At 52.6% G+C, this 26,137-nt stretch overlaps 1 protein-coding gene across 4 annotated transcripts in view; it reads right to left on the reverse strand.

Moving 5' to 3' along the window:
• KIAA1671 (KIAA1671 ortholog) overlaps positions 1 to 26,137 on the reverse strand; it is a 124,851-nt gene that overhangs the window by 42,407 nt on the left and 56,307 nt on the right. Inside the window, exon 1 of one of the 4 annotated variants that reach the window (XM_043438096.1) lies at positions 17,916 to 22,047. The exons of the other annotated variants lie outside the window; for them this stretch is intronic. Within the exon in view, the coding sequence (XP_043294031.1) occupies positions 17,916 to 18,200 (285 nt within the window). The 5' untranslated portion in view covers positions 18,201 to 22,047. Of the gene's footprint in view, positions 1 to 17,915; positions 22,048 to 26,137 lie in introns of those variants that run through there. 4 annotated transcript variants of the gene reach the window in all.

Raw genomic sequence — 26,137 nt, forward strand, 5'->3', positions numbered from 1 at the left:
CACCTTGGGATCACCTGGGGAGCTATGAAAGCTCCAGCTTCTGGGGCAGCATCCCAGACCGACTGTGTCAGACTACGAGAGGTGATGGCCTGGGGAAGCTGCATTTTCTGAGAACCTCGGTTCTCTAACAATGGTTTGCAAATTGGGAGGCTGAGAGCTTTTTGCCGGGGGAAAGGAAGGTTTTTGGAAACGACCCAAATCCTGCTTGCAGATGATTTGTGTCTTGTTAAGCTGCATTGATTTAGAACAAGTAGGGCTGTCTAAGAGGGAGCAAGTGTGTCCTGTGTTTTGTTTTTTAAAGCCTGACTTAAATCGGTTCTGGGAATCATGCAAACAGTGTTCGTAACCATGTCCCACACGATAGGAACAGCACCCCTCAGCAGCCCCGTCATCGGAACAGGGGCTCACAGGCGTTCCTTGACGGCAGGCGCTGTGTGGAGCGGATTCACACACATCCTCGGTCATCCTCCGATCAACCTGTGAGGTGATGCTCCATCACCCGCTTTCAGAGAGGAAGACTCGGAGGCCCCAAGGGGCAAACAACCTGCCCACCCAGCCTGGAGGTGGCAGAGTTGGGATCTGAACCTGAAACCAGTCTGCCCCATACCTGGGGCGCCTCCGAAGGAAAAGGGGTGGCTCCACCCTGGCCTCCGAGGGCAGGGAGGAGAATGCGTCTGCCTGAACCCCGGGACCTCCCAGAGCCTGCGCCACGGGACGGACAAAACAGGACACAGGGTACACCGGAAAGGCGGCCGGGGCTGGAGGCGGCCCTCGGCGCGGACGGCTTGCCAGGGTGACATCAGCCTCAGCAGATGTGAACGGCTCCTTCACCTGACCTGCCACGCAGCTCAGGGGCCTGGAGGTGGCTTCACCCACCCACCCCCACCCCGGACCAGACCCGAGTTGCCTGCCAGGCCCTGGAGGGAGAAGAGCTGAACCAAAGACCCAGACGACAGCTGCTCTCCTTGGAAGCAGGCCTGGGGACCAGGCACCCACTGCATGCGGGCTGACAAGGCCCCAGGTCCCCTCACATGCTGAGCACCTGTGTACCTAAGACCCCTATAAGGGCATCACGTGGGCTGCAGGCAGGCCCCTTGGACTTAGCTTTCTCGGGCTGGACTACATCCAGCTGGGACCAGGAAGCCAGACCCAGAACAGCACCTGCCACCAGATTGCTGTGTGTTACCAGCAAAGCACTAGGCCTCTTCAAATGTCCCCTTGCCTCTGATCGAGGGCAGCGGCTGGCACCACAGTGCCCGTTTTCCACTTTCCTTTATTAGCTTTAGAGAAATCTCTCTAAGCAAAATCACAGACACCCAATACATTACAAAGATCGAGGGGCAACCAGGTCTGGGATGCGGTGGCTAAGGTGTAGGGCGGGGGCTGGAGCCCAGGAAGACATCTCTCTCCTGCTGGTTCCTCCACTCCCATGAAGATCTCTCGCAGAATACAGTCTGGAAGCTCCTCTGCCTCCCATATTCGCAGACCTGGGATGCTAAGTGTCTTGGTTTCCCCAGGAGGGACGGATGTGGGGGGCAGCGGGGAGAGGGGTTTTCAGCCCAGGGGGTGGGTCTCTGGTGCCCCAGGGCCAGGGAGGTGCCTGGGCTCTGAGTGCAGGCTCAGACGCTGGGGCGTTCTGTGACCTCACCTGGACGCTTGGATCTTTCACCCCAACCTTGCAGAGTCTCCTCCACCCCCAAGGGACAGTCATTCCGCCTTTAGGGACTCTTTTCAATGTGTTTAAGTTTTCATAGTATGAGGACAACTCTCCTTCTGCACTTCTTTTTCTACATCTGCCCAACAGCTAAACAGGTTATGCGGCTACGGTTACAAGTGAAACTGGCATAAGAGGTGTGGGACCAAACCCAATGGATCTCTATTCATTCATTCATTCATTCATTCATTCATTCATTCATTCAAGAAGCATTATTGAAGTGCCAGGTAAGGAGGACCTATTGGAAGGGGCATGAAGGAATTTTTGAGGGGGAGTGAGAATGTTCTAGAACTTGACAGAGTTGTGGGTTACATGGGTGCGTGCATTTGTCAAAACTCGTCAAGAGGTACGCTTAAGATATGTGCATTCTGCTGTATGGAAATCATCCCTCAAAATGGTTATGATATTTTATACGTCTTTTACAGTATGTTGGTGTTCGGTTGCTAAGTTGTGTCCCTGTGGACCACTCCCCTGTCCGGCACTGTCTCCCGGAGTTTGCTCAGATTCACGTCCATTGAGTTGGTGATGCACTCTAACCATTTCACCCTGTGCATTTTATAATATAGCAATGAATATAATAATGTTAGTATCTGTAATAAGAACTTTTTAGAGCCAACTACATACCAGGTAGTGTCTGAGGTGCTTCACATGTGTCAGCGGATGGATTCTTCACAACAACCCTAGGAAGTGCTATTATTATCCCCATTTTAGAGACGAGGAAACCGAGGCACAGAGTAACTTGCCTGCACACCGCTAGTGGATTCCCAAACTGGGGTTCCAACAGACATGTCTGGCTCCAGAGTCTGCCTTATGTCACTAACTAGCTCTTCCTGACTCTCAGCAAAACTGAGTGAGGCCCCTGTCCTCACAGCACTTCAGTTCTTGGGGGAGAGACTTAATATAACACCTCAGTGGCTCAGCTCACGGGATGAAAAGTGCACAGAAGTATCAGGGAGAAGCCCCTGCCTCGGCGTGCAAGGGCCTGGGCCTCCAAGTGAGTGCCTCCCTTCTGACTTAAACCTTTGAGCGATCCTGAGGGTGAAGTCAAGTCAGGTCTGTGAATGCACCCAGCCTATGCCCGGCAAACAGCTGGTCCTTAATACAGGTTGGCTGAATCTGAGCAGATGATGGTAGTCCCAACTAGCTGCTGAGGAGGCTTCAGGAGCCTGCCTCTGGCAACACATCCTGTTGGTTCACAAAGGGCTCGGGATTCACTCTCCGGAAGACTGCCTGACCCCAGCCCCACTCCGTCGCCTAAACAAAGATCTGTGAGTGCAGCGCGGCGCTGAGAACCTTGGGGTTCAGGGAGATGTCTGATGGGGGTGGGCATAGTGACGCAGGGCACCAATTGATGGAGTAAGACCAGAGCTGGACTTCTCCTCGGCTGGCCAAGACAAAGGCTGACCTCAAGTTCTTACAGACATGACTGCAACAGGCCCCGGGACTTCTGGGTCCCCAGAGAGAACGGCCCTGACCCAGAGCAAACGCCTTGAATGTGGAACTCCCATTTACAACCTGGAGCCTCTCCAGGCCACTTTCCTAGCAAGCAAGCACAGCTCCTCTGGGCCCGAGTCATCCACCCAACTAATCAGCTGGTGGGCACCAAGGAGCTTAGAGTCTATTTATGCATGTGTCCATTCATTCATTCATCCCTCCATCAGACATTTACTGAGTGCCACGGATGTGCCAGGCGTTCTGCTGGACTCTGAGCATGTGAAAGGGTAAACACACCCCAGTATAGCTTTGCCAACCAAAGTCCATCTAGTCAAGGCTATGGTTTTTCCAGTGGTCATGTATGGATGTGAGAGTTGGACTATAAAGAAAGCTGAGCGCTGAAGAATTGATGCTTTTGAACTGTGGTGTTGGAGAAGACTCTTGAGAGTCCCCTGGACTGCAAGGAGATCCAACCAGTCCATCCTAAAGGAAATCAGTCCTGAATATTCACTGGAAGGACTGATGCTGAAGCTGAAACTCCAATACTTTGGCCACCTGATGCGAAGAACTGACTCATTGGAAAAGACCCTGATGCTGGGAAAGATTGAAGGTGGGAGGAGAAGGGGATGACAGAGGGTGAGATGGTTGGATGGCATCACGGACTCAATGGACATGAGTTGAGTAGGCTCCAGGAGTTTGTGATGGACAGGGAAGCCTGGCATGCTACAGTTCACGGGGTCGCAGAGAGTCGGACATGACTGAGCGACTGAATTGAACTGAACTGATGGCTTTGTGGTCTAGCAAGGCAGCTAGAAAGAATTTGGAAAAGGCCGCAAAGGCACATCTATGATCAGAGCAATATTAACAATTCATGCAGCCACTCATTCGTTCCTCCAACCACAAGATGTTCGCTGGAGCAAATACAGAGCACATGTTCAGTGTATGACATACTTCTGTGCACTTCTCGTCCTGTGAGCGGAGCTGCCGAGATGCTTTGTTAAGTCTCTCCCCTCAGAACAGAAGTGCCATGCAGACAGGGTCCTCTTTGAGGACTAGGACCACCTCTGACTTGTTCTCTGATGGATCTCTAGGGCCTCTGACTGTGCTTGGCACACAGTAGGTGCTCAATACACATCTGCAGACCGAGCAAATCGCTTTGAGAAACTGTTTCTCCAAGGATGGTACTTATGTGACCGTCCCCACCCAGAGCTCTTGAAACACAGGCAGATTCTGGGGCTCACCTGAGACGCAGAAGACCTCCTCCTGGGACTCTGCTTACTAAACCAGTATCCAAGGGGCCCCCCCAAAGTTTGAGCTCTGTCCTCACACATTAGCCCCCTTTGCACTCAAGGACTGTGTGTGTGCTCAGTCGCTCAGTTATGTCTGACTCTTTGTGACCCCACGGACTGTAGCCCGCCAGGCCTCTGTTCTTGGGGATTCTTGAGGCAAGAATACTGGAGTGGGTTGCCATGCCCTCCTCTAGAGGATCTTCCCAACCCAGGGATCAAACCCAGGTCTCCCGCACTGCAGGCGGATTCTTTACCACCTGAGTCACCACTGTTCTAAGAGGTCAAGGCCCTGGGCCAAGGTCCCACCTAGAGGAAGTGGCAGCATTAGGATTGGAACCCAGACCTGCCTGATGTTGCCACCTCGTGCGGCTTTCGCCACTCTCCTGCTTCGGGAGGCCAGACGTCACTGAAGCTCACAGTTCAGCTCAGAAACCTGCAAGGATTATGCTTCCACTGGCTGCACCAAGCTGGTGAAAATCCACGGGGCTCCACATTATATGAAAAGATTAGGAAACTCATTAAGCAGAGCTCTGACAGCCTTGGGTTTTTTGTTTGTTTTTTTTGTTTTTCCTAGTCCCTCCCCCAAAAGGGCTTGTATTTATGCATGAGAAAAAGAAAAATGTACCCAACGTGGGACATGAAGAATCTAACTGTTCTGCCCTCAGCCACATTTCAGAACGCCCCTTTCCTACCTCGGAGCTGTCTCTTCCTTCCTAATGAGCTGTGGTTGTGAGTGACCCCAGTATGCTTTCATCACCAGGAAGCAACTCGGCAGTGGAGGCAGGGAGGGCTTGGGGTGGGGGGTGTCCCTCGAGGAGGGTGAGCAGGCCAAGTGGACACGAAGGAGTCTGGGAGCCGCCAGGCCCACTTGCTGGGCTCCATCCTTCTCTTGACCCCCAGAACACCTGCAGAGGGAGGACCTTCCTGAAAACAGCGCTTAAACTTTTCAAACCCCGACGGAGCCCCTGCTCCATCCCTGCAGGAAGAGGGAACGGCTGGTGCACAGATGGGGAGGAGGGGAGGTTCTCGCAGAGCCCGGAGCAGGCCCGCGTGGATGGAGAGGGAGGCCGGGGAGAGTGAAGCCGCTGCAATTACTGACCACAGGCGGCCAAGGGGTCACTGTGGGCCGGGCTGCCTCCTGAGCGGTTTACGCTCGTCACTGTAAGGAACTCCCACCCGGAAGGTAGGAGCTATGAACGCCCTTCTAGCAGACGAGGAGACCGAGGCTTTCTCAAAGTCTGGCTGAAAGTCTCACACCAGCAGACGGAAAAGACGGGATTTGAATCCAGGCAGACTCCACGGGCGAGGCCCAAGAAGGTCACACCGGAGCCTCCATGGACAGAGAGGGAACCTGAGGCCCACCGTCAGTCTGCAGAGAGACGGCTGGTTCGAGGCTGTATATAGCTGGGATCATGTACTTTGGTCACTTTTCCAAAAACGTCCCCGAGGTGTGAACGGCATCTTGTTACCTTTGGAGCCTCACACAGCTGACTGCGGAGTTTTGCAAAGAGCAGGAGCTCAATAAATGTCTGCTGCTCCACTCTGAAGGACACCAGGGATTTTTGAGGACTGTATCATATCCTTAACCGCCCCAACTCTGGATTTAGAAATCCCGAGCTCCTGGGTCTGTCACTGGCCTGTTGTGTGACTTTGCGTAGCTTTCTTTCCCTCTCTGGGCCTCGGCTTCCCCAGCTGTAACATGAAAGGAGGGCACTGGAACAACCTAGGCGTTCTGGCAACCGAGGCTCGGGAGCTCCTCCGGGAAGAGAAACCCCACATCAGCGACCCTGACCCTTTTGCTCCCAAAGCGCACGTAACTTGTTTTACGGATAACAAAACTTGGTTTTCCGTCATCCAGCAGGGTGACTACCTTGGTGCAATCTTCAAGCCCAGAACCATGGGTTCCAGAACCTTCCAGGCACTTCCTGCCAAGATGTCTGTAGGCAAAGGGGTGGGGGAGAGGAGGTGGCAGCCGCCTCTGCATGGCCCCCACATCCCCCCTTCACCCTCCCCAGAGCAGAGGGCAATTACCAAGAAGAACAGAATGGACTGCTAACTACTAATTGAGGAATTACAGATGTTAAATTATAGTTGTGCCCGGGGAAGGGCCGTTTCTAGAAATCAGGCTGGTGAGTGACGGGAGCGTGGGCTGCTGGATAATTTCTGGCTTTGGCAGGAAGCAAATATTTGGATGTAGAGCCTGAAGACACAGGATTGGAAATTCAACAGACCGTGAAAGGTATCTTCGATTGCTAGGAAATGTGCACCCCCCGCCCCCACACACATACCAAGTGACAGGTGGTAACTGGAAGGTCCATAAAGCGCTGACTGTCTGCTGAGCCAGGGCACCTGACAAGCACCTCGTGTCGCCCTAACAACTCCAGCAGCAGACATCGTCCACTCCATTTCATAGCTGAAGGAAAATGCTTCATCAGTGTGGAAAGACTTGCCCAAAACGACACCAGGCATCAAAGGTTATTTTACCTAGAAGTCAGTAAATTCCTAAGTCCTGCTACTGAGGTCCTGGCTTCACTTGGAGTGTGCTGGTTAAGGCCGTGTGGTTAACCAGGGCCTGGCAGGGACGTCAGCTCACAGCTCGTGACGCTTACCATCTGCATCAGCGGTTCTCAACCACGGGCGACTCTGCCTCCAAGGGACACTTGGCAAAGTCTGGAAGGACTAGTTCAAGACCACAGATGCTGCTCAACATCCCAGAAAGCAAAGGACAGCTCCCCCCACCCACCAAAGGAGGATCCAGCCCTGAGCGTCTGCGTCGCTGTGGGGGGACGCCCGGGTCAGCACCGGCGTGTCTCCTAACAGAGGCACTCGGGTCCCGCAGTCCACTGAGGGAGGAGAAAAGAGGCTTTGGCTGCCCAGGCTGTAAGCGAGGTCAGGTCCCCCCCGGGTCTCGGTTTTATCCTTTGTGAATCGGGGGTATCAAAAATCACACGATTCTGCCGGGCTGTGACAAGGCATTTGCTTTGCTCAGTGGCTGGCACAGGCTAGGTGCCCAAGATGTGTCCCTCCTGTGCCTTCAAGCCCCTGCCTTGGTGTGACCCTAAAGCTTCTTCCCTCTGACGCCGCTACACAGAAGTCCCGTTTTCCCAGATGGACTTGATACAAGATTCACACACAGCCCGGAGAGACAGTGGCTGCAGACGGAGCCAGGAGTGGACTTTGTGTGAGCAAGAAATAAACACTTCAGGGGGGTGGAAGTTGGGGGGGGGGTGGATAAACGGGGTGAAAAGGTACAACCTTCCAGTTATGAGAGGAATAAACCCTGGGGACATAAAGTACAGCATGGTGATGATATGAAACGATCCTGGGCTGTGTGTGTGAAAGTCGCTGAGACAGCAGATCTTAGACATCCTCGTCACAAGGGAAAAACTGTGTTAACTCTGTGAGGCTTGCTGTTTAGTCACTAGGTTGTGTCCGACTCTTCTGAGACTCCATGGGCTGTAGCCCGCCAGGCTCCTCTGTCCAGGGGATTTCCCAGGCAAGAATATGGGGATCTTCTCAACTCAGGGATCGAACCTGAGTCTCCTGAATTGGGAGGCGGATTCTTTACCATCTGAGCCACCAGGGAATTAACTAAACTCATTGTGGTGATCAATTTGCAGTTTATACACATGCAAATCATCATGTTAAGCTCTAATACAGAGATGTATTATATGTCAATTACATCTCGGTAAAACTGGGGGGAAAACAATACTTGAAAAAAATTCAGATTGAAAAAAAAGAAAAGAAAAATTTTGTGTTGAGAGTTGAGGGACCTCCCTGGTGGTACAGCGGTTAAGATGCCACACTTCTAATGCAGGGGGAGCGGGTTCAAACCGTGGTCGGATAACTAAGATCCCACATGCTCCATGGCCAAAAAAAAAGAAGAAAAAAAAAAGAGTTGGGAACTACTGTATAGCACGGGGAACTATATTCAACATCTTGCAATAACCTATATGGAAAAGAATCTTAAAAAGAATATACATACATATATATACATATAAAACTGAGTCACTTTGTTGTACACCAGAAACTAACACAATATTGTAAATCAACTATACTTCAATAAAAATTAATTTTTAAAAAGAGTCGAGAGTTGTCAGTCTGTTAGTGCAATATAGCATACCCTAATCTGACTATCTTATCAAGGTTATAAGGGGAATAATAGCAGCTAAGATTTATTATGCACTTTTAGGTTCCAGGCACTATGCTAAGAACTTCACAGGGAAACTGAATATCATAAAAGGAAAGTCTCCTGTCCAAGGCCCCATGGCTAATTAGCAGCGAGGCTGGGATTCAAACTGGGATTTGTCCAAACAAGCCAAGCTTTTTTTTTTTTTTTTTTGATGTGGATCATTTCTAAAGTCTTTATTGAATTGGCTACCATATTGCTTCTGCTTTGCGTCTTGGTTTTTTGGCCCCAAGGATGTGGGATCTTAGCCCCTCAACCAGGAATCGAACCCTCAGCTCCTGTGTCGTAAAGCGAAGTTTTAATCCCTGGACCGTAGGGAAAGTCTCAGAAGCCAAGTTTTTAACTGGACTGACCTAATTCTACCTGCGTCTCTAGACTTTTTTGCCCTCAATCGAGAAACGACAGACAAGGATGCCAGATCTGTGTTTAAAAAAGCAAAAGTAAAAACCCACACACTTTGCAGTTTTTTGAACTCTTGGTGATGATTTATGTTTCGGGAGCTGCCTTTCAAGGGAGCAGGACAGTTGGTGGGGGCGCGCTCCTCTGGCCTAGAAATCAATGTAGGAGGGAAAAACCGTTCTTGTACACCTTGCTCTCAAATCCACGCAGAGGGTTCGCTGCTGTTTATGGCCCAGCCTTTATGATGAAAGTTTGATGAGTTAAACGGAGTGATAAGCACTCAGCACCAAGAAATGGACTCCCTTCCATGCCAGGGGAATCATGCCAACTCCTCCAAGGATGTGTTGCTTAGAAGCCCCTGGGACCCTGAGCCCAGACTGGTCGAGCAGCCTCCCTTACAGGCAAGAACCCCCGAGACGAGAAAAGTATATGTTGGGAACTCCGAGGGCTACCGAGTCACAGATCTCGGATGGGTCCCTCAAGTTCTTCCCACCTCAACTCACTCATCTGCAAGATGAGGACTAAATAATACTCCCTGGCCACCCCTGGACTGTCTGTCATGGTAGGTATGAATGAGAAGGAACTGGTTATCTATTGCTGCATGACAAATAGCCCCAAAACTTAGTGGCTGAAACAACTAACATTGCCTCTCCCAGTTTCTGGGAGCCAGGGGTCCAAAGGCACTTGGCCCAGTGGCTCTGGCTCAACCTGCCTCAGGAGGGTGGAGTCAAGCTCCTGGCCAGAGATGTAGTCTCCTCTGCAGGTTGGAGAATACAGAAATATATGCTGTGAATACAGAAAAGCGATAGGGACTTCTTAAGCTAGTCCAGTGGTTAACAATCCACCTTCCAATGCAGGGGACAAGGGTTCATTACCTGGACAGGAAACTAAGATAACACACGACAACAAGCAACTAAGCCCACACATCACAGTGAAGCCCGAGCGCAGGCAAAAAAAATAAAAAATAGCATCACCTAAAAATATATATATATATACACCCCACGGACTGCAGCACACCAGGCTCCACCATCCTCCACTATTTCCCAGAGTTTGTTCAAATTCATGTCCACTGAGTCAGTGATGCTATCTAACCCTCTCATCCTCTGTCACCCCCTTCTCCTTTTGCCTTCATCTTTCCCAGCATCAGGGTCTTTAACAATGAGTCGCATCAGGTGGCCAAAGTGTTGGAGTTTAAGCTTCAGCATCAGTCCTTTCAGTGAATATTCAGGGTTAATTTCCTTTAGGATTGACTGGTTTGATCTCCTTGCAGTCCAAAGGACTCCCAGGAGTCTTCTCTAGCACCACAATATGAAATCATCAATTCTCTGGTGCTCAGCCTTCTTGACGGTCCAACTCTCACATCTGTACATGACTACTGGAGAAAATATAGCTTTGACTAGACAGACCTTAGTCGACAAACTGATGTCTCTGCTTTTTAATTCACTGTCTAGGTTTGTCATAGCTTTCCTTCCAAGGAGCAAGTGTCTTTTAATTTCATGGCTGCAGTCAACTGAACGTGCTTTGCCAACTATTAAACACTAAATAAACGATGACGATGCCAGGAAACATTGACTGAGACCCTGCTACTCGCCTCAAACGGCGCCAAGTGTTGCGTGCGCCTTATGTCAGTATACTCCCCAGCGTATCTGTGGAGTCAGATGACATCACAGGCCCCGTTCCACGGAAGAGAAAACAGAGGCAGGAAGAGACTAAGTCACCTCCCCAAAGTCCCACAGCAAAGCGAGAGGCAGAATCAGGATCCAAACCCGCAGCTCCGGGGACCCACAGCTCACTGTCTCCACCCACAGTGGTGCGGACACAACACAGTGGTGTAGACACAACAGTGAACGTCTCAGGAAGTCAGTTCTGAGTCAGCTGCCAAACACAGCCATTACTAGGCATTAATGATATAAACTTATAATTAAACAAATCCTAGTAAAAGCAAAGGTAAGGAGTAGTCAAACCTCAACACTTCCCAATCACTACATTTTACTACCATCTGTGGTCTTGAGATCATGTCTATCCATTGAAATCTGTTCGGTGAACATACTGTACCCTCGGCACCCCTCCATTCTCTGCACTTTCACTTTCTGTGGTTTCAGTTACCCACGGTCCAGCTGGGCCCAAAAATATTAAATGGAAAGTTCCAGAAATAAGCAATTCACAAGTTTTAAATTGTGCGCCTTCCTGAGTAGTGTGATGAAATCTCACACCGTCCCTCGTTTGCGCCTGACACCCATCCACCACCATCGACATGGCTCCGTGATCCGGGATAACCCAAAGGGCACGACCTTCCTCCTGACGTATGGTCAGGTCAACGGAAGCCCCGCGGTCTGAGGCACTGCCTCCGTCATCCTGCACACTGCATCTTATCGTGGAGGCATCTGATCATCCCACATCGTTACCAGAAGAGGAGAGATGAGTACAGTACAGTGAGATGTTTTGAGAGACAGAGACCACATTCACACAACTGTTATCACACTGTGTTATTGTCACTATGTTCTATTTTGTTGTTAGCTATTGTTACTCTCTTACAATGCTTAATTTACAAATTAAAATTTATCATAGGTACACATATGCATAGGAAAAGCAAAGTATATACTGACTGGATATATTCATTGAGTATATTGGATATATTCTTTGAGTATATCCTGGACATTCACTGGAAGGACTGATGCTGAAGCTGAAGCTCCAAGACTTTGGCTATGTGATGTGAAGAGCCGACTCTTTGGAAAAGACCCTTATGCTGGGAAAGACTGAGGGCAGGAGGAGAAGGGGCGAAAGGGGATAGGATGGTTGGATGGCATCAATGACTCAATGGGCATGAGTTTGAGCAAACTCTGGGAGACAGTGAAGGACAGGGAAGCCTGGCGTGCTGCAGTCCATGGCGTCGCAAAGAGTCAGACACGACTTAGCGATTAAACAACTATCCATGGTTTTAGGCATCTACTGGGGGTTTGGAACGCAGCCCCCTGGACATACAGAAGACTGCTGTGTATAATGATGATGTACTGCACATCTTTTCCCAGCTCCATGTACAAGGACGGCTATTTGGTACCTGCAGTGGGCCTGGTGGGAGTATTTACACCACGGGAATAGGCAAACACTACATACAAATCAGGGCTTTTCCCTCAGAGACTCGGCTAACGTTAAATGTTCACCAGTGGCTCACTGTAGCTAACCCAATACGTCCTTCCTGTTCGCAAGGCGTGATCTCAGTGACTCCTTGCCAGAGACCCCATTCTTTCTGAAATCCAAAAATACACCATTCCCTGTGATATGCAGCGATCCAGATTTCCTTCCTGAAATTTCCAACTTCCTGATGAGGAGAGCCAGAGGCACTTTGTCTGAACAAAACATCTGAGAATTGAAAACGCTGAAAGAGGGAAAGTGAGAGGAACAGGGGGGCCCTCAGGTTGCAGAGACCCAAAGGGGGCTTTTTTAACCTTACCCACCCCTCAAAAATCTGGACAAAGACGTGCCCACCCAGGGCCGCCCTCACAGTATCCTTCCTGGCCGCCCCAGATGGGGAGCGACCCGAGGGTGCAGGCAGAGGGGTGGATACACACAAGAGCCTGTGTGCGGCCACGTGCGACCCGGGCCTTAACAAGGTCTCTACTAGAGAAGAACAAAACCAGCACATTTTCTTTAAGGACAGAAAGAGACAGAAGGTGGGAGACGTTGCTTGAGAACCGGAGGAGAAAAGACAGAAAGGAAAGGCATTCAAACGCCAAGAGTGGTTTCCATGGACGTTAAAAATCACAAGTGGATTTTGTTTTTATTCAGGCTTTCTGTACTCTCCATGGATGGTGACCGCATCTGCTTTTTTTAGGGGAGGGAGGGGGCGAAGGACTCAACCTAATTTCACACAAGCAGAGCCCCGTGGGGGCGGCCACACCTAGGGCCTGCCCTGCTCTCCAGGTCTCACCCAGAGGCACCGACTCTGGGCCCAGCCTTTGCCCACCACCCCCCGCCTCAACTGGACCGTGAAGAGACCATTGTTCTCCGGGGTGACATCATTCTGCTGCCAGCAGGGTGAAGCGCGACCTGGAATTGGGTGCGGCCAGCCCGGGAGCAGGTGACCCATCCTGCCTAACCATCCACAGCGGAGCTGAGGTGCAGCCACTGCGAGCTGGGCTCAGGGTTGCGGGGTGGCGGTGGGGGGGAGTCACTGAAGTCCAGCACCCCAGCTCCGCGCCCCAAGGGGTGGCCCAAGACCAGGGCACCTGTCAGGGCTCTGGCCCAGCGGTGGCAGGCAGCATCGGCGCAGGGGGGTTTGTGACAGCTGGACCCTACTCCCCTGAAGCCCAGGCCTCTGGAAGAAACGTGACAACCTGCGCCCGGCTCACAGTAGGCGCGCGGTAATCGGCGACCACGACTGTTACTCTGCTTTCCTCACCGCTCTCGTACTCCGCACCCTGCTGTCCAAAAAGTTCACACTGTCCTCACCGCGGCCCCCAGGCCCTGCATGCCCTGGCCCCCCACCCCCCATCTTCTACCTTCACCACACTGGCCTCCCTGCTGCTCCTCAAACATGCTGAGCACAGACCTGCCTCGGGGCCTTCGCACTTGCTTTTCCTGCCGCTGGGATGTTCTTCCTCCAAACCCTTTGAAGACTCATTCCCTTCGCCTCTCCATGCCTCCAATCTCTCATCTGTGAAATATGGGGCTACCCCACATGTCCTTCAAGGGGGGAGCTGTGCAGATTCGATGAGACCAACTCCAAGCCAGAAAGAGGGGCCTGCCCTGCTTCCCCTGCTCGGGTCACTGCGAGGATACCCCAGATACACAGTCCCCCAAACCAAGTTACATCCAGCAGTGGTTCTCAGCTGGGGGAGGGCGGCGGTTTTGCCCCCAGAGACACTTGGCAATGTCTGGGGACAGTTTTGGTTCTCATGCTTGGGAGTGCTATGGCATGTAGTGGGCAGAGGCCAGGGATGATCTTTCACACATACATACACAGGACAGCCTCTCTGCACCCCAAAGAGTGATCAGGCTCAAGGTATCAACGGTGCTGAGACTGGGAAGCTGACACATGGCAAGAGTTCAGGGTTGGAGGCAAGCCCTTCATCTTTGAAGACGGTTCCTAAATTTTCAAACCTACACAGCGTATCAGAAAGAGGAGACACCACTTTGCCGACAAACGTCCATACAGTCAAAGCTATGGTGTTGCCAGAGGTCATGTACAGATGTGAGAGTTGGACCATAAAGAAGGCTGAGCGATGCTTTCAAACTGTGGTGCTGGAGAAGACTCTTGAGAGTCTACTGGACAGCAAGGAGATCAAACCAGTCAATCCTAAAGGAAACCAAGCCTGGATATTCTTTGGAAGGACTGATGCTGAAGCTGAAGCTCCAAGACTTTGGCCACCTAATGCAAAGAACCAACTCACTGGAAAAGACCCTGATATTGGGAAAGATTGAGGACAGGAGGAGAAGGGGGTGGCAGAGGATGAGATGGTTAGATAGCATTAATATCACCCACTCAATGGACATAAGTTTGAGCAAACTCTGGGAGATAGTGGAGGACAGGAAAGCCTGGTGTGCTGCAGTCCATGGGGTCGCAGAGAGCTGGACACGACTTCACTTACACTCACGTGTTTTATGCTCTGTCCCCTTGAAGGCGACTCTGTAAAGGCCAGAGCTCTGTCTTGTTTTATTCACAGCTGTTTCCCCAGTGTCAGAACCCTAGTAGGTGCTCGATAAATACTGGTGGGATGAAAACATGAGTGGGCGAATGACAGGGTACAAATCACACACCTCACACTTGCGAGGGCCTGGCACAGGGGACATGCCCACGAAAGGTCAGCCAGGCTCTTACTCTCCTCTGCGAGGGGCGCCAGTCTGGCCATCTGGGCAGGAGGGACTGACATCACGGCTCCGGCAATGCATGTCCCCGTGAGAGCAATGGCGTGAAGCGCACACTCATTAAGCCCCTCCTGTATGCCAGGCGCTTAACAGGTACCAGTCCCACTGAACCGCCCGCCAGACAAGTCCCAGGTGGACCCCCGCTTTACGGATGATGATGCTGAGACTGCAAGAGCTGGCTTAACTTGCCCAAGATCACTCGGCCAGCACATGGAGGAGCTCAGCCTCGATCCCAATTCTGTCCCGTTCCTAAGCCCTCTCTGCCGAACGCCCCTCGACCTGGAGAATCCACCCCACCTCCCGGCTTCCCACTCTGACTCCGGCTGTAGGCCTCGGGGGGCGCTGCCGCTGCGTCTGGGTTCTGGAACCTTCTGCCTGGACTCCGCTCGTCGTCCACCTCTCTGGCAGGGCTTGTTCTCAGGCTCGCCCTGGGCTGCGGCACAGACGAGCCTCTTCCTGCCTTTGTCACTCGGAGACAATGCGATTATTTCCCCTCTTCCCCCCTTTTATTCGGCAGACGCCCAGGCAGGCCATTAGCAGATTATTTCAAGGCTGCCTTTGGAAAAGCGTTTCGGGGCACGCCTTTCAGGGTTGCTTTCTGCCTGCCAGAGATTCTTCTACTGGGCTCTGAGTAAATAGAAGCCTCAGGCAGGACTTGGGAACAGAACGGATTATTTAGATAAATCACGTACCAGTTTGAGTCCAAAGACTGAAATCCCGCCCCCTTCCCAGCCCCAGCTCAGGCTCCTGCAGGTGTCTCCTAACTCTTAATTGTCTGTGGCTTTGAAAAGTTTCCTCCCAGAAAACAAACACTGACGCGAAGTCCCCAGGGGAGAGGGGCGCGTGTGGATCTCCCAGTTCACTGGGAATCTTTGGAGGAATGGTTTGAGAGGAAAGGTTTCGGCGGTCACGTACTGGGTGGACAGGGCCACGTACTGAGTGCTGAGCAGGGCTACCACGGGCATCATGCGTCTCCGCAGCAGGTCACTGCCCTTAAGCAGCTGCAATGGGAAATGTAAAGAATGAGGACATCCCCATTTCACAGATGAGGAAACTGAGGCACAGAGAAGGGAACAGTGTACCCGAGGCTGCACAGCTGGGAAGGAGCAGAGCCAGAAGTCAAAGACAGGAGTCTCTTCTGCAAAAGAGCCTGCGTCTCCACCCCAACTCTGCCCGGGAGGCAGGACACCGGGGCACCTGAGAGAAAGCGTCTCCTGGTGCTCACCCACTATGTGCCCGGGCCCGCAGTGGGTACCCATGTCAACCTGATGACCCCCAGTTCTCCCCGGCTGACAGAGGAGGAAACCGGGGCTTGAGAACGAGTCAGGGCCTCTTTGCCAGGATGTGGCTGGGTTTGATTCAAGCTCTCAACCCCAGCACCAGCTGGTAGATGCTGAACGTTAAATGGGAAGGAACCAGGTTAATTCAGCCCAGATTTACCGAGCGTGCATCAGCGCTGATGGAGGCAACAGTGAACAGAGGAGGCAAAGGCCCTGCCAGGCCCCTCTTCGTTCAGTCATTCATTCATTCACCAAGCTGGGGAGCAGGGCGATGGGGCCTGGGGGACTCCGGCCAATGCCCAGGGCCAAACAGCGGGGAACTGAATGTTACCAAAGCCCCAGGCCCTTGACTGAATTGCCAGAGAGGGAACAAGAGTGACAGAGAAGAGGGACACAGAGACAGACACTCACACAGAGACAGAGGGGCAGAAAGAATGACCGAGAGGCCGTCACCCGTCCCAGAGCTTGGGTTGGGGGAATCTGTCTTCTAAGTTCAGGCCCCACTGATTCATCTCAAGCCACAAAGCAGCACAGACCCAGGAGGGAAGGAGATGTCATCTTCACGAGGCATATGTTAGCAGCTGACTGCTCTCGTTGCTGCGTGACCCCGGGAGGATTACCACACCTCTCTGGGCCAGCTGAGGGGACGCCTGCAGCCTCGAACGCGCAGAGGGCTGGCTCAGAGCCTGGTGCACCCCACGGCTCCGTCAGCCCTGGGTCTGAAATGACAACCGGGACTTATCACAAGGCTGAATCCGGGGGAGGAGGCGGCTCAGCACTCCATCCATCTTTGGTCTCCTGTGAACTGGGTCACATAGTCAGGAGACCCTCTCTCTTTGAGGGCCTGTGATAAGGGCTTCCCTGAAGCTATCGGGAAGGTCTGGAGAAATCTTTCTTATAGAAGCTTGGTTGGAAAGAGCCCTGAATGGGGTTCAAAGCTGGGGCTTCCGGCACTTGCTCTGCTACTCACTCCCTGTGCTACCCCAGGCAGCTGTCTTTCCCTCTCTGGGCTCAGCCCCACCTCTTCAAATCATTAGCAAGGTCCTTGAGGAAAAAAAAAAACCAAACAAACCTGGGTGCAGGTTGAGTTCTCAATCATTAGATGTCATCCCACCCTGATCCCCAAGCCCCATCACACTTGCCAGAGTGGGAGCTGCTGGACTCTCAGGACCCAGGTTACCCTCCTCCGGCCCATGCCAGCCCATTCACTGCAGCGGCACTGGCCAGTGGGCAGTCCTGCCTGCCCCCTCGGGCGATCAGAGGAGACCGCGCGGTTTTGCTCGGCTCGAAGACCACAAAAGCCACATCTCCACAAGCACATGATGTGGACGCTCAGTCACCCATGGAGGGTGTTTGAGGAGACAGAGCAGGTGCCAACTAAGCCTCCCTAAAAATAGGAAGCATTTGTATCGGGTTGGAGTGTCAAACACTTACGGATAAATCAACCAGCAAAGCCAGCCCCGTACACAGAGACGCTGAACCTGGTATAAATGTACGCGCGTCTACCATCAAGGGGAATCACCACCACACGCCTCTCTCCCAGGCACGGGAGCAGGAAACAATCTGGCTGGATGGACAACTGTCCCGGAAAAGGCAACTTCCCTGGCTGGATTGATGGGACGCCCCCGCCGCCCTCACCCAGCCAACTTCCCCAGGGTTGGGTGGGGGAGCACTGACAGGGAGGAGTTCTCACTCTTGTTTCAATACTTAAACAAACAAACAAACAAAAATAATAACAAGCTTACTAGGTCTGGGGGCTCTGAATCCGGCTGCCTTTTCCTCAGGGAAGAAAATCTCTGTTGGCTTCGCGCCGAGAAGCGGCGGAAAGACTCTCGGCTCCGGGAAGCCAGGTGTCGGAAGGACGAGGTGCGCTTGAAGGGGGTCCGTCCGGAGGGCTCCCCGCCCGCCCGCTCAGGGCCCGCTGTGCTGGTCACCAGGTTGAGGGCCTCCTGGAAGGAGCGCCGGACGGTCCCCATCCAATGGGTCACGTGGCTCTGGGCCACCGTGAGTTTGTCACCCAGGTAATCCATGGGGCTGGTGGGGCGAGGCGGGGAGGAAGGCAGGGAGGTGCCAGGGTCGGTCCTCTAGGGTCCCCCTGCTGCACGCTCGCTCGGGCAAGTTCTGGGCTCTCGCTGGAGAGGAAAGGTAGCCGCCTCTTCAGTAGCTGGACCGGGAGCAGGTCAACACCCGCCGAACCGGTGGCCAGGGGCATCCACGGGGCTCGTTAGGATCAGGCTGAGAGTCCAACCCCCTGGGGCTGTGAGTAAACACACCGGCGGCTCCAAGATCCAGTTCCCAGTGCTCACCAGCCGGGCCGGGCCGGCTGGCTGGCTGGCTGGTTCGGGTGACGACAAGCTTTGCTGCGCTGGCTGGCTTCGGGGTGTGACAGTCCCCCCGCGAGCTGGGGGAGGAAGAGGCGGTGGCCCCCGGGGAACCCTCGGCACAGTCCTCACTCGCCCCCAGGGGCACCCCCCAGCTCACCTGGCCCATGCAGGTTTACCCGTCCTCTGGCCAGGGGGAGGGGGAGGAGGTTTCCGAACCTGTGGGCCGGCGGGCAGCTAGCTCATTTCCGGAGGCAGCCACACCGGGGCCGCGGGGCCCCCCCGGCTCCCCTGGCTCCCCTGCCTCGGCAGCCCGGGATGACATCAGCCCCCATTCTCAGCGAGGGGCTTCGCCGCCCGGGAATGCAGGAGGGGCCTCGGGGAGGCGGCCGCCCAGGGAGCTGACGTCCGCCCCCATTTGTTCTTCCCCACCCCACCCCACCCCCAAGTCCCAGCTCGCTGGCTCACCGTCCGCGGGGCTGTCAGGGCCTGCACGTGCTCGGCAGGCAGCCCACCCGCCCTGCAGCCCCGACCGCCGGCTCAGCGGGGGAGATGGGGCTGCACGTGCGTGCATGCGGGCGCCTGTGTGCGTGTGTGTCGGAAGACCCGGCGGCCCCGGGAAGGCTGAACAGTTGGGAAACTGCCGCCAGGGTGACGGGACCTGTGGCCGGCAGTCAGTCTGTCTCCCTCTGGCGGTCCATTTCTCGGTCAGGTTCCCAGCCTCTCCTTCCTCCCCCGCCCTGTCTCAATTTCCACTTGTTCCTCCCTGAGCTTCCTCTCTCTCTCTCCAGCCTCCCCTCCCTCCTCCCTAAAAGGCGACACCCAACCAGGTGAAACAGCCCCCGAGGCCCCCCAAGGAAGGAACTGGGCCGGGCTGTGTTTTAGTACTGGCGGAGTTGCCATGGCAACCCAGGGCCCAGCACCTGCCCCATCCTGGGCAGGCAGGCTCCACATGGGAGCAACAGGAATGATTCATGGTTTATACTGGGTCACATGAGCTCCTGGGCTTTAACCCTTGTGGAGCTGGAGTGGTTGGGACTGGGGGTGGGGGAAGGAGGGCTGGGGATGGGAGGCAGAAGCATCTGAGACCAGAGGGGCTGCTTGTCGGCAAGGGGGAGCAGCAGCCGGATCCGGAGGGGAGGCACGCGTGTTGGAGAAGCTTTCTTCCTTCCAGCAGGGATGGACCCTCTGCGGTACAGATGAGGAGGCTCAGGCTCAGAGAGGTAGATTCACTGGCCCAAGGTCACACAGCAAGGCTCTACCACCAGGCCGTGGCCCAGGCTGTTTCCTCCCCGCTCTCCGCCCCTTTTCAGGGTCTGAGGCAGCGCATGGTCCAGAGTTGGAGCTCAGTAAATATTTATTGTTCAAACGCCAACTCCAAGAGTGAAACTTTGATCAGTTTGACTGCATCCCAAGAGCTTTTCCCCACCCACGTCACCTTCAGTTCTGAATAAATATTTGCTCCCTAGACTCTGATCAAAGGGCCTCACTTGAGAAAGTTTTTCATGGAGGCGTCTCTGACAATGCAGCTGATGCAGCTCTGCCTCTCTGGATTCCCAGTCCTTATGGATGTTCGTTTGCTCACTCATTCTTTCACTCATTCATGTAAACATCTGGAGACTGCCCTCTCTGGGCCGGGCGCTGAACACAGACCCTGAGGATAGGCCCTGCCCTCGAGGGCTCACAGCCCAGCAGGACCCTGTAATGGCGCTGATATTTACTGAAGAGTGACTCAGTCTCCAGTGCTCTTCTAAGTGCTAGCAAGAATTAACTCAGGAATCCTCACACGAACCCATTTGACAGAGGGGAAGACTGAGGCCCAGAGAGGTGACAGTTACCTGCCAAGGTCTTCCAGGATGGCAGGCGGCCCTCAAGACGGCCTCCAGAGATCCCTGCCCTCTGTGAGTCATACCCTGGTGTGGTCCCCTCCCACGATGAGCGAGAATTGGTCTGTGTGCCCAAGAGGTGAGGCAGAAGTGACAGCGAGTGACTTTCAAAGCCAGGGCCTGCTGGCCACCAGGCTGTGAGGCACTCGAGCAGCCCCGTGGAGAGAGCCATGTGCAGACAGGCCAGCCACCCCAGGCCAACCGCCGGCACCAACTTCCAGCCACGTGAGTGAGCTGCTTTGGAAGCAGGTCCCAGATCGCCAGGAAGACCCTTGGATGACCCAGCCCTTGACCGCAACTTCATGGGAGACCCTGAGCCAGAGCTACCCAGCCAAGCTGCACCCCCAGTTCCTGACCCACAGAAACCACAGGAGGGTCAGATGCCCAGAGGCAAGGTAGCACCTGGGCCATCAGGAAACACAGGCTGGAGCAGGAGGAGAGAGAGGGGAGGGGCAAGGGGCTCTCGCAGTAGACTGCACCCCCCACTATGCAAATGAGAAAAGGTGCACAGGGCCCCAGATCCTCCCTCCAGGCATGTGTCTGGCCCCACCCACCACCCCATACAGCCTCCAGGGTCCCAGGGCTTCTGGTCACCAGGGTTTCCCTGCTTTCCTCATACACAGTGTCCGCAGCCAGCCTCCTGCAGCAGGTGGTCCCCAGTAGACCGGGGACTCCCAGGATGGGAGCAGTCCTCCCCACCTAACCCCAAAAAGCTGCACCAGAAATACCTGAAGAGCTGGAAAGGGATGCAACTTTTTAAGGTGGGGGGGGATTTACTGAGCACCTCCGGGAGGAAAAAAGTTACATCACAGCAGCACCTTTAAAATTGTAATATCCGGGGACTTCCCTGGCAGTCCAGCGGTTGAGAATCTGCCTTGCGATGTGGGGGATGTGGGTTCGATCCCTGGCGGGGGAACTAAGATCCCACATGCCGTGGAATGACCAAGGCTGAGCTGCAACTACCGAGTCTGAGAGCCACAACTAGGGAATCCATACGCTGCAACCAAAGATCCTGCATGATGCAACGAAGATCCAACACAGCCAAATAAATAAACTAACTTAAAGGTACAATTATAATATCCAGTGTTGGCCAGGCTATGGTAGAAGAGTCATATTTACTCACAGACAGAGACGGAGATGGGTATGCGTTTTCTGAAGGGACTTTAACATTCTAAATCAAAATTCTTAAAAACAATGCCCTGCCAGTTAGCGACACACATGCTAAAGTGTACTGACATCTATAGCTCACTTTGAAACACAGGGGGAAAAAAAAACAAAAACAAAAACCTGTACACTAAGGAAGGGATGGGAGGCTAGATTTTTCTTAGGCAAATGTAGCAAAATGTGACCAATTACAGAATATTCCTGGTGGGGATGTATAATTTCTCCATATGTTTGAAATTTTTCATAATAAAAGGCTGGGGTGGAAGGATGAGCCTGCCTTTTGACCCCGAGTGTCTTGATCCACACCCAGCACTTTGTCCAGAAATGAGCATGATCTATACAAGACATTTTTGCCACAGAGGTGTTTATCACAGTCACATGTGATAGTTATATTTGTGAAAAGGTCGTAAAAACCTTATCATTCAACAAAAAAAGAGACCTGTTCAGTGCTGCGCTGACCCACATCCAAGTCAGAGGCAAAATGAAAAGTCAGCGATATTGATCCCACCTTTATGTGTTATGTCAGCGGTCGGTTTTGTGAATTAATTTTGATTTTCAAAGAATGCTGTATGAAAAATTATTTATCTTGATAACCTATTTTTTTGGGTGCTCTCTTAAGCTGTAGACCTTATGTGTGTGCCTTAGTCACCTCACCCTCGACACAGCCCTGGATTTGCTAAATCAATACAGCATCACAGTTAAAGGTTTGTGGACCTGTCACTGACTCATTGGAAAAGACCCTGACGCCTGGAAAGATTGAATCAGGCAGACAGAGAAGGGGGCGGCAGAGGATGAAGTGGTTGGATAGCATCACTGACTCAAAGGACATGAATCTGAGCAAACTCTGGGATATAGTGGACAGAGGAGCCTGGTGTGCTACAGTCCATGAGGTTGCAAAGAGTTGGACAGGACTGAGGGACTGAACAACAACTCTTCTCTAGCTCTTCTTAGACTATGTGGCCCTAAGAAAGTTACTGAGCCTCCCTGATTTTCAGAGAGGAACTCATCAAAGGCTGTCACTGTCACTGATGCTATTGGTACCATGGGCTGTGAGTGCCAGGCATCGTATTAGTAACACATTGTCTGCTCCTCCCAACAATGAAATGAGGTCTGTGCTAGGATTACTACCCCCATTTTACAGATGGAAAAAACTGAGGCCGAGGGATTCCGTGACTGGCCTAAGGTCACACAGCTATGAAGTGGTGGAGTGTGCAATCCCCGGCCTTGCACCTTAAGCAAGGACAGGAAGACCAGCCTTTGCCAAATCAGTCTAGAAGGAAGACAAGTGTTGGGAAGAGCAGCGGGGACTAGGCGGTGGGCAGGATCACACAGTCCGCCTCCTTCCACACCAGGGGAGAGGGGTGCAGAAGGGAGCTAGAAAGCCAGATTGCCTGCCTGCTCCCAGCTCCCGGCTCCCTTTAGGTACAATGTGGTCTAAAAGTCTGACTATAAAAAGCGTCCCTTTCTGAAAACTGGGGCACAGCCTGAACGCTTTCCCCGCCAGAGGACTTTTTCTGCAAACTCTTCTGTTCTCTCCAGGAAACTCTTGGGAGGTTGCTGGGCATCAAAAAGGAAAGAAAGTCATCTCCTTACATAATTAATCCAAAGGACTCTGGAGAAGCCACTGCGATCCAGGAAATAGAGGAGAATTTTACCACCACAGTAGGAGGTAGAGACCAGAGGTCACCATTTCCAGACGTGCGTTTGCCGTTACAGAAATCAGCATGTCACTCATTCATTCATTTGACAAATTTCCCTGTTCAGTTACTTTATGTGAGCTCCGTACTGATCCCAAAGGGACTATAGTCCCTGAAGAGCTTGGGGTAGTTCTCTGATTCTCAGCCATTAAGAGGAGAGGGTATCCCAATGGACCATAGCAAACCCGAGACTATAATTTTCTCCCCCATATCTGATACAAACGTGAACACTCTATAGAGAATCCCTCAGTGGAAGAAAACGCCGAGAAAAAAAAAAAAAAGAACATTTGCAATACAAATACCAAGAGCTAAGAAAGACTAGTGAATAACACACTATGATGGGACTGTTAAGAAGTGGAGACCCAACTAAGAAAGTAGGAAGTTGAGGAAAGACAAACAAATGGAAGATGATCATTTATTGAGGATCATTTATTTTAACTGGAAAAAGGAAATCTAGGTAGGGTTTTGAAGGATGAATAGGAGTTCTCCAAGAAAGCTGAATGGCATTTGCAAAGGCCACTGGGCATAGTCATATTCCACCCTCCCCCTGGGCTTCTGCACATGCTGTACCCCCTGTACCCCTGCCAAGAGCTGCTTTCCCCTGTTCTCCATCTCTATCAGATGTCCCCCCACCTCGAGACCACCTTCAACAACCTCAGTCTTTTCCAAATCTCCCACAGGAGGTCTCAATTACATGATCCTGCTTCCCAAAAAACCAGACATTCCAGGAGTAGGCATGCAAGGTCTCAAAATACATTAAAATAATATTATATATAAATAATTGTATTATATATAATATGTATCGATATTATGTTGATAAGGAAGGTGATGTGGTGGTAATAATAGTGACGATGAATTGAGGATCTGCTCTATGGAAACTGGTTACCCAGGCACCTTACCTCACATAATCCTGGCAACAACCCTATGGGGTGAGCCCTGTTATTAATTATCCCCGGTTCGCAGAGAAGGGCAGTGAGGTTTTCAAGAGCTGAAGGTATTTGTTCAAGGTCACTGAGCTTGTGGGGCTCTGGGACTTGAACCCAGACCTGTACGATTGCAAAGCCCTCCTCCTTCCAGGGCAGAAGCCAGACTCTCTCCACACCTCTAAAACTCCTTAGAACAGCCAGTTCTGCACCCAAGCCCCATGCATGAGGGCGGTGACTAGTCTACACCCTTCTTGGGGTGTCCTCAAATCTCCTCTGGTCAGGAAATTTCTGCAGAAAGACTTGTCTGGGTGCAAATCAAAGTTTCCTTTCTTGACAACTGGCCTAGAGACTAATTCCGGGGACCATGTGTGGGAAGGGCTGATTTGTGGACCCAGCTTAAATCTGTTTTCTCAGGGACTTTCCTGGCAGTCCAGTGATGAAGACTCTGCCTTGCAATCCAGGGGACATGGGTTTGATCTTTGGTCAGGGGACTAAGATCCCACACGCGTTGGAGCAGCTAAGCTCGCATCCCGCAACTAGAGACTGTGCATCGCAACGAAAGATCCCGTGATGCAACGAAGACCCGAGGTGGCCAAATAAATAAATATTAAAAAAAAAAAAAACAACCTGTTTTCTCTCCCTGTGGGATGGAGCAAAGCTTTTAAAGGGCCGGTTGGTGGCCAAACTTCTCCTTTCATTGAAGAACCAGGCCCAGGTAGACGGCTGTCCCAGACCTCAGGGTACACCTGTGACAGGGGCCCTGATTTTCCACAGGGTCGCTCACAATCTGCATTTGACAGGGTCTCTGGCCTCAGGTCTGACCTCCACCCCCAGGTCTCTCCACCCTAGCCCGACCGGACCAACTGCCATCCTGGGATGTGCCAGGCTGTCTCTTGTTCAGCCCTTTGCACATGCTGTTCCCTTGGGCGAGGAAACTGTCCCACCTGTTCCTCACCTGGTCAGCATCTACTGTCCTTCACAGCTCAGCTTAGGTACTCCCTCCTCCAAGAAGCCTCCCCTGATACATGCCCCCCAGGGGGCCACCTCTGGGCTCCCACTTTGCCAAACAACCCTCTTCCGCATCATTAACAATCTGAGCTGTAGCTCAACTGACCAGTCAGTCTCCCCACTGGACTCTGAGACCAGGGGCAGCAGGTATGTGTCCTGTTCAACCTTGATTCTCAGCATCCAGCACTTGATGTGCCTACCGTGTGAAATGAGGGAATCACTGAGGCTTGAACCCGAATCACACAACTCCCAGCATCCCTCTGCCTAGGCTTGTTTCCAAGGCAACAGGGAAAAGAATTCTGATATGGGAGAAAAAAGAAAACAGAAATGACTTGACCTGACAAGTCAATCCCAGATTATTTATAAACCAAGCCCACGACTGTTTCCTTGTGTTCATTTATCACATTCTTATTCAAGTAGTCATTTTAATGACCTAAGATGCCCCTAATTAACCTTGGAAGGGGAGTGGTGGGGGGAGAAAAAAACAATCTGAAAAGGAAATCTTTGTAGAAACAGCCAGGAAACTTGTCTCTCTGCTTTATCAGGCCCCACCCCGAATGCAAGCGGAAAAAGGAGCATTTTCCACGCTGGGGAGAGCCCGCTGTGTGGCCCCGCCCCATGTGGCAAGGTCGGTCTGTAATTACAGTCCCCTTTTGAAGAGCTGGGCATCTAATAAAGCTGCAGGGTCCGCCTTCTCTGAAATGGAAACGAGGTGGGCTGAGGGCCCCACCCAGTTCACACAGCCACAGCGCTGCCCTGGGGCTCTGGGACAGTGTTTCTGGAGCGCTGCCAACCCTCCTTGGGCTTCCTGGTAAGGAGAGGGGCCCCACTGAGGTCTGATCCCCTTGCCTGGGGTTGGTCAACACGCCCGTTTCCACAGTTCAGTTCAGTTCAGTTCAGTCCCTCAGTCGTGTCCAACTCTGCAACCCCATGGACTGCAGCACGCCAGGCCTCCCTGTCCATCA

This window comes from Cervus canadensis, chromosome 1 (genome assembly GCF_019320065.1).
Source record: "Cervus canadensis isolate Bull #8, Minnesota chromosome 1, ASM1932006v1, whole genome shotgun sequence".
Classification (NCBI taxonomy): Eukaryota; Metazoa; Chordata; class Mammalia; order Artiodactyla; family Cervidae; genus Cervus; species Cervus canadensis.